Genomic DNA, 14,661 nt, shown 5'->3' with positions numbered 1-14,661 from the left:
TCCAGGACAAGTCACTTATTATCTGCCACTTGAGACAACCTATTTATCTATCTGTGTCTCTATTGCTTCATCTACAAAATAGGGATTGTTCTACCAGATTTTCAGGGTTGTTGCAAGGTAACTTACAAAAGGAATCCTGCATATTGCTGATAAGTACTCCTGTATCCCATTTCTCCTCCCCAAATACACAGCTGCTGAAGTTATCACAAAAGAGGGAAATCTTCCAAATGGGTTGAAATACATAACAGTACACAAGAGAATATTTCCACAAGAACTCTAAAATCACTCTACAAATGAGGGGAAAATGGGGTAATTGATTCACAGAAATTCTTGCCTCAGTTGCAGCTTTAACCATCTCAAGTTGACCTTTGTGAATTTGAATGTTCCAAAAGAAGCTGTTGAACAGTTTTAGCAGCACCCACCCAGTCAGTCTGAAACAAAGTACAAACAAAAAAACAACATAAACGAACACACATATATTTTTACATACAAGCATATACAGTTGACTTCTATCTAAATTTATGGACCTACAACCTAAAATTTCTTGTAAATGACTTTGTGTGTGTGTGTGCACACGCATGCATGTGTATCTGAATTGCTGAACTAGAGTTAACTTTATATATATATACTACTTACAAAAGTATCCATTTATTATAGACTACAAATATATTTCACTCTAAAAATATTTTATACTGCAGAAGCAAATGACCAAGGTGAATGAATATTTAGTGAGCAGAATAATCCCTCTGATGTACACAAACCACTCCTTTTATGACTCGGATATGTGAAAGTTGATTCACAACTAGTCTAGATGAGATGTTAGTAGTAATACATTGGCTGCTATCAATTAACAGAGATGAAGGCACCTTCAAGCCTACCACAGTGCTACTTTGCATGAAAGCTGAAGAAGAATACAAGAAGAGTTTAATTTAATATCAGGATTCATTGAAACATCTTTTGGATAAAGAGAACTATGCTAGGAAAGTTCAATAATTCAGTCTTACTTGCTCAAATCAGCATGGCTGTGATTGAAAGCTTTTTGTCTGGCCTTTTAATACCTGATCATTGCCGGTGAGACAGTGGCAACCATTTCTTGAAGAATCCTTTTAGCTTTCTTTTTCACTTTGTTAACAGCTTTTGATTGCTGCTGGGCAGAACCATCAGGGTTTAATTCAGCAGCCACTTTTGCAATTGCCTCTTGTACTCTGGTGTGAAAATGGAAAAAGAGACAATGTAACTGGTTCTATACTACATTCTGTATTCAGTATTTTCTAAACTGCAGCTGTAAATCACAAAACAAAATATATGTTCTCTTTAAAATGTGGCAACATGAAAGAATAAGCTCAAGCTAGAAGTGCTCTTCCTGGCTATCTACTAAATATTAAGAGTATTATATTCCTAAATCAAAGAATCTCTGAGGAATCTGAAAAGTGGACTTAAGAATTTAATTCAGATTTACTGGATGAAAACTATGTGCATTTGAATGTTCCCATTGAAGTGTGAGGGACACGAAATTGTACCCTAGTAGAAGAGAGAAAAAGAAAGGTTATCCCTTTAGGCATATAATTCAGAGGTATCCAAAAGTCTACAACCAAATTAAAGTGTGATTTTTCTTTTGAAGACTTGATTTACTTTTAATTTGTATTCTGCCTCCATTAGTAAAAATATATGTAAAACTCTGGGAGGGACCAAAAAGGGACATAAATATTTACAAAATTTTTCAACTCAAACCAGTAATTTTAAGGCACAGCTCAAGATCAAAAGAGCACAGGACAGAATCATAAGCAGCGAGATAAAAGGAAACATTTAACCCAGTTTTATAAATCTTCCAGCTGACTTAAAGAAGAAAGCATGAGGTTCAACCTCCTTAAACCATTTCTAACATCCCAGTTACTAGTCAAAACATCTGTGTGAAACAAACATACTTAAAGGTTTTAACAAGAAAACAGAATATATAATAACCTAAGAGTTTCATATAATTGTGTTTTATCCCAATGGTGTTGATTTTAGACTAGTGAGGTACAGCAAAATTCCACACAGCCCCATAATTCACTAATACAAAAAGACCAATACCACAGGACACTGATGTCCCCCAAGTCTATTCCCTAAAAAGCATTCATTGCATTCTGGCCAGGAATGTTTCTACAAGTCATTACCATGACTGATGCACCTCCATTATCAACTACTCACTCATCCATTCAAAAAGTATCTCTTGAGTACATACTATGTGCCAGCATTGTTCAGGCCTTAACAAACATAACAAAGAGTCTACAAATGACACTTGTGAATTCAAAGCAGCCTTTTAATTCACCCTGATCTCCTGCTCCCCAAATCCAGGTAGATCTCTAAAACTGGCCACACCAGTGAGGCTAGTACTCTAGAATCGATATGCTAGAGTATGGAAGTTTGGAACACCTTCACCCAAACTCCCACACTCTAGAATATTTATTTTCCCATTCCACCTGAGTTCCAATCAGTCTTTCCTATTGTAAGCAAGCTCCTGTGAGAGCAAAGGCAGTATCTCATTAAGATTTCTAGCAATGACTTTCTAGTATAAGAATTTGTACCTAGGTACTCAGTAACTGGCAAAAATATCAAATTCACTTCTCTTTTGGCTATAAAATAGGAAATTCAATGTCTCCAACATTTATATTACAGAAAACAGAGAATTCTGGAAATATGTGCATCTCTGAACTTCTATTTGCCTTTCATGTTTTAGAAACCCATTTGATTATTAATCTGTAAAACAAGACTGCTATTCCCACATGGCACTGTCACCAAAGCATCTATTGCCTGCCTTTCTTTAGTTTCCTTTGGAGCTTAACATTTAATGTTTGGAAATGTGAACACTTCTTGAGACACAGTCCCAGAGAAACTAAAGGTTACTAAGGAGAATTGCTTCCCCCTCCCACTCCTACCGCCCATCCCTGCCATTTCCCACCTTTACACCTGTGTCCCGCCCTTACCTACTGCTGTTCAGCACATTTTCAGTCACATTGGTGGCAAACATGCCCTTATGCACATCTCGCTCTTGAATAAAAAGAACATAAGAAAGCCGTCTTGCAAGCCATCCCCGGTGTCTGTGAAAATGATTTAGCAGAGAAGTATTAGAGGTAAACCTAAAACAAGTTGCTTAAATCATAAACTAAATTTCCACCCATAAAAACAAAGCCTAATGTCATCTATTTCTGAGATTTAGGGTTCTCCTACAGCAAATTCTCCTTAGTAGTTCAGAATGTTGTGCAGCTAATTTTATTCATGTACTCTCAGCTAAAATTGAAACTTGGAATTTGTGTATTAACGTTTGAATAGTGTTACTGTACTGAATAACCCTAATATGAAAACAAAAGAAATAAGAACATCTGGTTTTATTAATGCCATTAAAAAGGCAAAAATGTTTAATGCTATATATAAGCTATATCTATTCTAATAAACCATACAGTTTATAATTACAGCTATGGGCTATAAAAGATAAATTTAGAAGTCTTTTCCTATGATTAAAGGCTAATTTTTTGTTATTGTTATAGTTTTTGTTTTTTCCTAAGATAATTGCTGACTAATTGAATTGACAAGGCTGATCAGTTGAAAGAAGTCAAGCATGATCTAAATATTTGCACTCTGGGCTAACAAAGTCAGAATTTTTCACTTTTTTTCCCCTTCACATTTTAAATATACCTGAGGGATAGAACATATTCCTGTCAGTTACAAATTACTATGAGGTATTTAGATGGGAGGATGGAGAGAGGAGTTTCAGAATAAGAATGCTACAAGCTTTCATTATGTAATAATTCGAAACCATTTGTAATGATTACATGATATCGCATTATCAATTCATTAACTCTGAAAAGACCCAGAATGCCCTCAATTAAGAAAAAGTAACTTGAGAGAGAACTGTTTATGAATCACTTATTTCTTCACCTCTCCTTCCTGCCATTCTCTTTTTCTTCCTCCTTTGTCTAAATCTTCCAAAAATTTGGCCCAATATATTAAACATTAATCCTAAACTCTTCCTTCAGCCAACATTTTCAGAAATATTATTGGAATGTACAAAGTCCAAGCTCTCTATGTAATCCCTTTGCAACTGACTGAAAGAATTGTGTGTGTGTGCACATGTGCATGAGTGTGACAGTGACCGAGTGTGTGACTCTGTACGTGAATGTGTAAAAATGTTTTAGGCTTTGCTTCATTTAATACACAGAAGAACTAAATAGCTGAACATGTAGCTATTTCATGAATAGTTTCATACTGCTTAGTCATCATGGCAAACGCAATTTTCCTTAACTGTCTCTAATTGAGGGCAAGAAACAAACCTCTTGGCTTTATATATAAAATATCTACTTAGATAAGGAAGACTCCATGAGATCCCTTTTCTTAGGATCTTATCATCTTATCAAAAAAATTCAATGGACCAAAGTCTCTCCCCTCTTTTTTAAATTTAAATTTAAATGTAAATTTAAAAGAGGGAGAGAGACCAGCAGCCTGGGAATGATCTGCTCGTCTTAGACTTCAGTTCTATTTTTTAAAGTTTACTATACATGCAAGTATTATCATTCTCATATTTGATCTAATCATCAAATTATGAGAAGTAATATAAGGGCTTCAAATAGTTGATTTCTTGCACTAATCTTCATAGAATTTCAAGTATTTCTCATCATCTGAGCCTATCTGCCTGCCTACTCCAGGTATCTATTTTTAGAATTACAAGGACTGCTAGCATTTGGCTACTGATTCTCTTGCCCAAAGACACTCACACAACCTTTCGACCCTCCTTCCTTGTCCCCTGGCCTAGATACAGATAAAACAAAGACCCTTTTCTCTCACCCTGGTGCTTACAAGCCTATCCCCATATGCCTAGAAATTTTAAGAATTCTAAGTCAAGTCTTGGGTAAATAATAACTCAAACAACATTTGCTCAATACAGAAAATGTCTTCTAACACCCTACAGATTGGGCAGATTTCAGTAATTTATACTTTTTTAAAAGTATTAAATAGTCATAATAAATCATAAGAGATTCAAACCTACCAGTCTCCTCAGACAAATGTTTCCCACATTTTGGCATACTTCATATGCAAACTCAATATAAGTCAAAGAAGTGACATCTACACTCCCCTGAAAATATTTGTAAGTACACAAGTGGTAACAGTAATAGTTCTCTCTGTGGCTATACTGCTTCCAATTTTCAGATAATGTCTGACTCTTGTGTCAGAAACTCACATTCTATTAACTCTCAATAACGCAAAGCAACTCAGCTTAAAGTGTATTAACTGATTATTATGAAGTTTTTCTTTTGAGATGTATTAAAAACACAAGAAATTTATTTTTACCTTGTGTGAGTTTCATTGATATAAATAACATTCCGCAAACCCAAAGACGGGATACTGGGGTTGAAAAATTTGTCCTATATAAAACAAAGTAAATGTAGACATAAACAAACAACTAGATTGATGAAGAGCTCTCATTACAAGTTCTTGATGACTATAATATCAAGCATAAAAACAGACATTGCCTCAAAAATCTAAGTGAAGAAAAAAGTTTTATTGAAAAGTACTTTTCAGCCTTCAAAGGAAGTCATAAATTCAAAATTAATCTTTCAAATCTTAAAACCAGCCCAGTGCAGTGGTTCACACCTGTAATCCCAGCACTTTGGGAGGCCGAGACAGGCAGATCACCTAAGGTCAGCAGTTTGAGACCAACCTGGCCAACATGGTGAAATTCCATCTCTACTAAAAATATAAAAATTAGCTGCGTGTGGTGGTGGGCACCTGTAATGCCAGCTACTTGGGAGGGTGAGGCAGGATAATTGCTCGAACCTAGGAGACAGAGGTTGCAGTGAGCCAACACAATGCCATTGTACTCCAGCCTGGGTGACAAAGCAAGATTCTGTCTCAAAACAAACAAACAAAAAACCGACAAACAAAAAAAAACACCTTAAAACCAAAGGAAATAGTACCCCTTCCTGCTTGACTCCTCATCTCCACCCTGAAAGAAGTGAAGCTACAAGAATGTCAGAGATTTCAGGTTTCCCAAAATACAAAGACCATGCTAAGGACCATGCAGTTATTGTTGCTTACTAAATCTCCCAAAAATCTTGACACATAAGAGTTATCACCATTTTCTAGGTGAGAAACTAAGGCTAGCAGAGATTTAGGATTCAATCTTATGTCTTGATCTAAAGAGTATGGTCTTTCTATTACACCCAAATAACTGTCCACTTAATGAGAAATCACATGTCTACTGGTCACCATCTTTACATGTGATCTTGAAAGATAATCCAGAGATTGAGTCTATAGCTTTATCAACATGGGCAAAAAGGTAACTGTTCCACACTCAAATGCTGAAAAAGCACAGTGTTCCCTCAACAAAAAATATAAAAATACTTAAGTGTAATCTCTTTAAAGGAAAGGAAAATAGGATTTCAGAGAAAAGACAGCAAATATCATAAAGTTACCAAAAAAAAAAACATTTTTAAGCAAATTATTTTAAATGATCCTGTCATGGAAGTAATTCAAGATCAAGTTCAACTCCATCAGGTACTATAGTAGGGCAAAAATCAATTGTCTGTTGTACCATCTACCCTTACTCCAAACCATCACCACCACCAAATATAGTCTCTGACTTAAGAACACATTGCAGTTATTGTTTTAAGCATTCAAAATTAGAATTAGACTAGATGTCAGATCTAAAAAGAAAATGACATTCTGTTTAAATCTTGATTTCAAGTGGCCTGTTAATCTGAACTAGCCTTACCCCTAGGCCAGAAATTTCTGTGATCCTTGAATTCTACCAAATTCTTGCAACAAGGTACTTGTGGTTTAAAAGAAACAATATTTATAACAAGACGTTCTTCAGCAGACCTGAACATTTAACATAAACTGCTTGGGTTCCACACAAATCTCTCCCATGTTAGTAAACCCCTTTACACCAGACTCAGAATTCAACTTTCTGCCAAGCCAACCTTGAGCAGAAAATTCACACAGCACAATTACCCTAGTCACACAAGTGCAACCTCTATAAACGGCAGGCACTTAAACAGCAGAATTTCTACATCCTAGTAACTGGATCCCAGAGAGAGTTTAACATCAAGAAATGACTTTTAAAAGGCAATTCTACTGCCTTCGAACACAACCAAATGAAATTCTATGTTCCTGTGCTAACTTGTTCTTCTCTTCAACTACCATCGAAAACATACCTCTCACTCACTCAACTCTTCTCAAAGACTACACTGTAATGCAAAAGATATTGCATGGCTTGTGTTTTTTCACCAAAATACAATCAACAAACCCATATACACTCTCTTAAATCTTCATTCTAACATTTTAGTGACAATCCTTCACTATCACAAAGTCAACAGACACCTTCCATTAGCAAAGGCTCAGAGCAAAGTCACAGCTTTAACTTCTTACTCTGTCCCATTATCTCTTTCTTATCTTGCTAGGATTTTAATGTTAAATGCTAAAGTTCAACAACTAAAAGTTCATGAAGGTTCCCACTAACTCCTCTGAAGACTTAACTGAAAGTAAGATCTACTCTCCCCCTTAAAATCCCACTAAAACCTCAAAAGAACTAGAATGTTACCTGGTATCAATTATGGGACCATAATTGAATAAATGAATGGAAACAAAAAGTGTGTCAACATCTTTACTTGAAATATTTAGTTCATAAACATGGGTCTCTGTTCTGAAAGTGAATTGAGTCCAATAAGACCGCCTACTACAAAGCTGGAAATCATATTTTATGCTGAGTATTAAGGTCCATAAGCAGTAAGGTTCTTACCCAACTCTGGGGAGTGCAGGAGTAACAACATCTTCCAACGAATGGCCTTTTCCGACTCATTAGGCTTTCTTTCCATTTTAAAGTTGCAGATCTGAAGACAGTAGGTCTAAAACCACACTCACCCTGATAAATATTAAGACAAAAAAAAAGTTTATAAATGGCAAGAGAATACTTGTCTACTTGATCTCAAAAACTATTTTGGACAGAAGAAAAACTTCTGGCATATTCGGAGTGATTTTCATTTAAGTACTCCCTCCATGATCAACACTTGGATAAAAGCTTACCACATAAGCAAAAGTTGAGCACCCAAGCATAGTAACAGCTACACACTGAAAGCAGTATTCAAAAATTTAAAAACTAAATTGTAGAAAGTCAAACAGAGTTCTGACAGCAAGATAAATAAATTCAGACTCCTGGATCTCTAGTCTAACAATTAACCTTACCCCATTTTAAATCACATAGTCCCACTACAGAACATTAAGGCCTTACACAGTGAGCAAGTTTTTATAATTTTACTTTAAATTTTAAAAAAAGGTAAACTTATATAACATTGCTTTATCTTATCAAGGGAACTTAAAGACCAGAATTTAAATTATAGCTATGTTGTTCAATTAGGGTCAAACCTTGCCCTTCTATTCTAAAAATGCTTAACTTTGAGCTCAGTTGCTCAAATCTCTGTTATACAGATATAACATTCTCAAAATTAGGCAAGAAAATAAAAAACCCACTATTTTTTATATAAAGACAATTGAGATAATATTTAAAATATGTCATGTTATACTGAAATAGGAAAAACAATCCAAGAAAATGTATGCCTTTTGGATTGAATTCATACTATACATTCCTATTTTTAATTTTTTAAAGTTTACTTCTATTATAAAATTCATGCTTTTTAAGTATAACTCATAGAAAGTACATACCAAGAGAAAGAAAGAAAAAAAAAAAATTTCTTACCCAACCCAAAACTACTACGTTTTTTCCTATGCAAAATGATTGTTTCATTTTCTAACATCATCAGTGTACATTAATTTCCTAACCATTTTTTCCTCCCAATATAATGCCATAAAAATTTTTATTAGGCTTCATAAACTTACCAGTTTCTGTAGCTATTAATCTTGACGTGATATTATGTTGCTGCTAGTATGTGCACCTTCGCAAACATCACTGAAGTGAACATTTTTAGCCTGAATGCTTTTAACGCTTATCTGAAACTTACCCATTCCTCACTTGTGTGCTTACATCGACCAACACTGTATTCTGATGAATTCGGCAGATAAGAAACATCTATTGTACCAAGGGTCAGTGCAGATTCATCCATGTCACAAAGTGTAATTCCCAAATCATGTGCTATAAAAAATATGTACCACTTAAATTAACAAGGAATCAGAAGAGTAAACACCAGAACTCAAAATTCTGATTTCTACATTACTTTGCTCCATAATGGGATAGCAAATGAACTGATAGACTTCTACCATGCTGAGTCACGAGGTAAAAACTGACTTTGATGTGTTTATATGAACACAGTCAGGCGGCCCTGATTAGAAAAAAAAAAAAATCAACATCTGCATTCTAAGACTTCCGGAATATATAAGGATACAACATTGCATCCTTTGTGTACACACAAAACAGCTATGAATAGTATCCAAGCAAAATATAGTATCCAAACAAAATAGTTTCCAAACAAAATAGCTATGAATTGTATCCAAACAAAGTAGCTATGAACAGTCATTTGCAAGTGAAAATAAGAGCTTATTTTTATTTCGTTTTTGTTAATAATTGAATAGTTCCTGGCAGAATGAAGGCATGTTTATTTAATTAAGGCAATTAGGGCACCCCTTAAGTTCCCCTACTTAAATTGAATTAAGATTTTAATTTTCTTGTGATGTCCTAAAAGAAACATTTTCACTTTTAATACAAAGGTAATACAAAGCTACAAAGCTCTGAAAGAAAAGCACACTATTTTGAAATATCTGATGTATAAGTTTTCATCCTTTTCGATAAGCTTTTTTCCACCCTAAGGAAAAAGGTTCACTAAGAATAAACTCCTAAAATAGATATTAACCCCAAACATAAAAACTTTCAAACATAGTCTCTAGCGTTCAATTATTTTTGATTTTGCCTGTTTCTCACCTGGCCTAAAATTATTCCTTTAACATCCTGAAAGGTCATGTCTAGATTAATAGTGTTCCTTTGGAAGGCATATTCCAATCTCTTTACAATCCCCACATGGGTTTGCTCCAGTCACTGCTATTCTCGGCATAACCACCTATGTCCTTAACAATTTAACATAAGTACAATCTAACATAACAGGCTAGGGGAGAGAATAAACCAATGCACCTGGGATGAAAGTTCTTCTGTTTCATAACATAAAACTTCAGGACTCAGCTATCAGTTTCGGGTGCAGAATATCCATACAACAGGGGAGCCGCTGCTGCCTGAGAAAATGAAGTGAAGAAGGCATGAGGAGAGGACAAAGAGGCTCGCTTGTGCCAATAGGAGGTCCACGTTTTGCACTTCCTCCCTCCCCACAGTTCGCTCAAGGTCAAGGAGTAATAAAGAAGCAATATCCCAGAGGCACCAGCCAGCATGCGCTGAGGGAAGCTGACTGGAGGATCTGAAAAGGACAGAGGCTGGAAGACCAGCTCTGAGGTTTAAATCTTCCACTGCTTACCATCTGTGTGACTGTTTTATTACCATAAGCTGGTTAACTTCTATGCCTTGGTTTTCCCATCTGGAAAATGGGCAGAATGATAGCTCTTACCTCCTGGGTTGCTGAGAGGACTGAATAATATAAACAAAGGGTCTAAAACAGTGTGTAACACACACTGAGCGCTCAGTCCAATCAATGGTGACGCTGTTATTATCTCCAGCATACCGGCTGCTTTCAGAGCACCCCTTGCTGCCTCAATGTCCCCCAGGGACCCAGGCGGGCTGGCTGGCGGCGCCTCCGGGCGTGCAGATGCTTAGGGGACTGAGTCCGTAAGGACTCCTTCCAACCCAGGGGAACCCATGCCCCAGTCTGGTCCCCCTAGGAGAGGTGAATCCTGCCCCCACCCCTGCACGAGCCCGACCCATTTCTCAGGGAGAAGCCCGGAGCTCCGGGGTCGGGGAAAAGGGGACACGACTGCCCCAGCAACTTGCAGGAGTCGCACCAGCTCCATGCACTTGTCCCGGCGCTCCCGGCCACAGCAGCCTCCCGCAGCCCACACCTGCCCTCGCAGTTCGCACCCTAGCAGCTCCGGCTTTGGCCGCTGCAGCAGCCCGCACTTCAAGTCCCGGCCAATGCCTGCTGCAATGGTGCACCATGATGACGCAACCGGCGCGTGGAATTGACGCAGGCCACCGGCGAGCCAGCGCCGGGGGCGGGGCCCGGACTGCGGGTCTCGGGGAGCGTTCGTGGATCCGAGGGTGAAATGTGTGTACTCGACTGTGCGTGCCTGTATGTGGCTAAAGATAGTGTGTGAGCGCCTGGACAGATGGTTACACTGCCTAGGCCATGCGTGTGTGAGTGTGTGTGGGTACCTCATTCTGCTTTGTGTGAATTCAGCTTATCTGGGAGCTTGTCCCTCTTCCAGGCTCTGTTGGGAATGTGCGCGTGGGCTATCAGGTTATGTGTGTGGTCTGAATTTTTATGAGATCTGTAAGACTATGTAGGATTTATTACGAATGGGAGAGGCAGGGATTGCAAATGGCCATGCTGTGTAATTTCTACAAAAGTGGCTGAGTGCCTTTTCCTTTAAGGAGGAGAATGAGATACGTAAAGAAGCAAATAAGGTTTGTAGGATAAGAAGCCTGAGTTAGGAGAAATAAGGACTTTTTTTCCCCTTTGGACTATGTGTTGTACGCCATGGGGAATATAGTAAATAATGTATTATACAATTCAAAATCGCTAAGAGTACATGTCAAAAGTTCTCACCACGAAAACAGGAGTATCTGAGGTGGATATGTCAATTAGCTTGATTCAGTTATTCCACATTGTATTCTTAAGTCATAACATTGATTTGTACCCCCTAAATATATGCAACTATTTAGTTAATTTTAAATATAATTTTTAAAAAATGACTTGAAGGAGTCTGAGTTGAAGTTGGCCTACCTTTAGCCCTTGGAACAAAATGACCATGAAGTTCTTTCACAATACTTGTCATGCCATTGACAAGGCCAATGATTATCAAAAGCATTAACAATTTAGAAGGAAAAATAACCTTTTTATCCGGGGGGGGGGTGGTGGCACACACCTATAGTCCCAGCTGCTCAAGAGGCTGAGGTGGGAGGATTGCTGGAGCCTGGTAGGCAGGGGGTTGCAGTGAACCAAAATTACACCACTGCACTCCAGCCTGGGCAACAACGAGACCCTGTCTCGAAATATAATTATAATGAATAAACTTTTACATGCACTCAAGCAACAGACATTAAGTATGAACTAGGATCTGGGAATACAAAGATGATTAAGGCATATGCCCTTCCTTCAAGCCTCTGCCGCCAGTCCTTGTCCCTCCTGCGCTCACTAATCCTAATCCCCTATTCAATACACATCTTCGTGCATATCCACCTGGAAAAAAATCATCTACAGCCCCCCATAGGACAAATGCCTGAGCCTGGAACATAATAAGGCCTCCACAGAGAGGCCTCTGCTATTCCCTCTTCTCCAGCAGAAGCTTTTACTTCCTCTCTGATTGTTCTTAGACAAGCCATGGGCACTCATCCTCTTAATTCTGCTTATACAGTTCTCCCTGAAACTCCACAGTTCCTTCCTGAACTAGTTCTTCAAGCCTTCCCTAATCTCTCCAGCCCTCAATAACCACACTCTCCTGTGACATCTCAAATATGTACTACAATACCACACCTTGGATCCTTCTCAATTTCTGTCAAGTCTTCTGGGAGATTACAAACACATTATATCAGTGACTTGCCTCAGTCTCTTAGTTAACACCAAAGTCTCTTGTTGTATAGTAAGCCCTCAGTACTTATTGGGGCTAAGGAAAAATTTAAAAAAAAAAAAATCCTTCTCTTGAATTTTTCATGCGTCTGTGTATAAATCTTGAACTTTCTTATGCCTCTGTGTGTAAATCCACCCCAAAATGCAAATGTTCTCCTCTTTTGAAACAATCAAAAACAATAGGAGTTTATATTCATATTTTTTAAAAGATTTTGAGCTTCTTGAGGTCAAAGACCTGTCTTTATTCAACCCACACACATAATCTTAGCAATAAGCACACACTTAAATACTCAAGCACTTTATGCTAACTAGAGAAAGTTGCATTTTAATCCCAAAACATTATGAAATTTTGTATACAGGTTATTGGCCCATGACAAGGAAAAAAAAGAAAGAGGGAAGAAAATAGGGGAAAGTATTAGGGTTTGAAGTAACTACTAAAGAGAAAGTAACAACAAATTCACTAGAGAGAATACCACAGGAGTTTTAAAATGTAAGCCAAAGGGAAAAATGGATCATCTTACATAAAATTCATTTATAGGCAACTCTTCGGTAATGCCTGTTTGTTGCACAGTTGTTACTGAGGAGCTGAGGTACATTGCAATGTCAGGTGTTTCATGTTACTTAACAATTGTTTTGGAAACAGGTGACACCCTTGGCAATCTTTTATGAAGAGAGCCACAGTAACTTATAGCAATCCAGTCTAGCCAGCTAAGATGGAGCAACAGGACTGAATTTACTCTCTTGCCTAAAACAACTAAAAACAAAAACAAGCAGGCATTTATAAGACAATGACTTTTAAACATTGTGCTGGACAGTGGTCCTTGAGGGGGGAAAACAAATGAGGTGGCCCTATAATTGCCTTGATTTACTAAACAGAGGTAGCAGTAAAAAAGAGCTAGGCATACTCCCTGAGTTGAGGAGATAGAACTGGGAGAGGAGGGAAGCCAAAGCAGCTGGAACTGGGAGTTGTACATCAGCAAGGAGAAAGCTACACAGAGAAAGAAGGAGCTGTGGAGATCTACAACAGATCTCACTCCAGTCTTCTGCTTATTAGAGCATGTGTGTGAGGAAGCTACCTAAGGGCAGGAAATAATCATGTATAAACAAAAGAGAAAGCAAGTACTAAAGCTTGCACAGGGTAGGAAATTAATTCTGCTCCCACAAGGCAGAGTAGAAAGGTACCCAGCTGAACCTAGGGACCAGAAATAGTGCCTGATCCTGGCACCCAGACTGGAAAACCTCATAATTCACAATTCAAATGGTTTTGCTTCAGTAGTGGGGCAAAAGTAGCCCTAATGTAAAAGCTACTCTGATTCTATCTAAGAAATCTTAAAAGCCAGCCACCAAAGCATTAAGCTGTTTTTAAGAACAAAGTGTCCGAGAACAAAGCACAAGAATATTTACAGGAAATTAAAAATAACCAACACCTAACAAGGTAAAATTTGCAACATCTGGAATCCAATCAGAATTATCAGGCATGCAAAAAGAAGCAGGAAAGTAATGAGAAAAAAAAATCAATGAATTGAATGCATCCCAGAAATGACAGATAAAATAAGAGAATAAGGACATCAAGAAAGTAATTATGACTGTACTCAATGTGTTCAACAAGTAGAAAAAATAGACTGAGCCTGGGAAGTAGAGATGTGAAAAATCTTAAAAAAAAAAAAAAAAAGACATATCTAGGAGATAATAAAACCACTATCTGAGATTTTTAACACGTAACACACACACACACACACACACACACGGGATTAATAGGTTAGACATTACTAAAAAAGAAACAGTAAAAAACTTGACGGGAGGCTAAGGCAGGAGAATGGCGTGGACCCGGGAGGTGGAGCTTGCTGTGAGCCGAGATCCTGCCACTGCACTCCAGCCTGGGAGACAGAGCGAAACACCGTCTCAAAAAATAAATAAAGTTACATCTGACTTCCCTTCAGAAACCATGCAA

General features: G+C 37.7%; 1 protein-coding gene across 4 annotated transcripts in view; it reads right to left on the bottom strand.

The window, feature by feature from the left end:
* Positions 1–14,661, bottom strand: part of GPAM (glycerol-3-phosphate acyltransferase, mitochondrial) — a 63,399-nt gene that overhangs the window by 22,703 nt on the left and 26,035 nt on the right. The window contains exons 1-8 of one of the 4 annotated variants that reach the window (XM_011927872.1): positions 11,003–11,089; positions 10,112–10,209; positions 8,991–9,121; positions 7,775–7,897; positions 5,326–5,399; positions 2,967–3,080; positions 1,059–1,205; positions 335–431 (exon numbers count right to left, since the gene is read on the bottom strand). In XM_011927872.1, the coding sequence (XP_011783262.1) occupies positions 335–431; positions 1,059–1,205; positions 2,967–3,080; positions 5,326–5,399; positions 7,775–7,897; positions 8,991–9,092 (657 nt within the window). In that variant the 5' untranslated portion in view covers positions 9,093–9,121; positions 10,112–10,209; positions 11,003–11,089. Of the gene's footprint in view, positions 1–334; positions 432–1,058; positions 1,206–2,966; positions 3,081–5,325; positions 5,400–7,774; positions 7,898–8,990; positions 9,122–10,111; positions 10,210–10,983; positions 11,090–14,661 lie in introns of those variants that run through there. The other 3 variants (XM_011927874.1, XM_011927875.1, XM_011927873.1) reach the window with 3 other exon arrangements.

Source organism: Colobus angolensis, unplaced genomic scaffold, assembly GCF_000951035.1.
Source record: "Colobus angolensis palliatus isolate OR3802 unplaced genomic scaffold, Cang.pa_1.0 Scaffold75, whole genome shotgun sequence".
Lineage (NCBI taxonomy): Eukaryota > Metazoa > Chordata > Mammalia > Primates > Cercopithecidae > Colobus > Colobus angolensis.
Note: the sequence above shows the minus strand (reverse complement) of the source record. Positions and strands in the feature narration are given on the sequence as shown.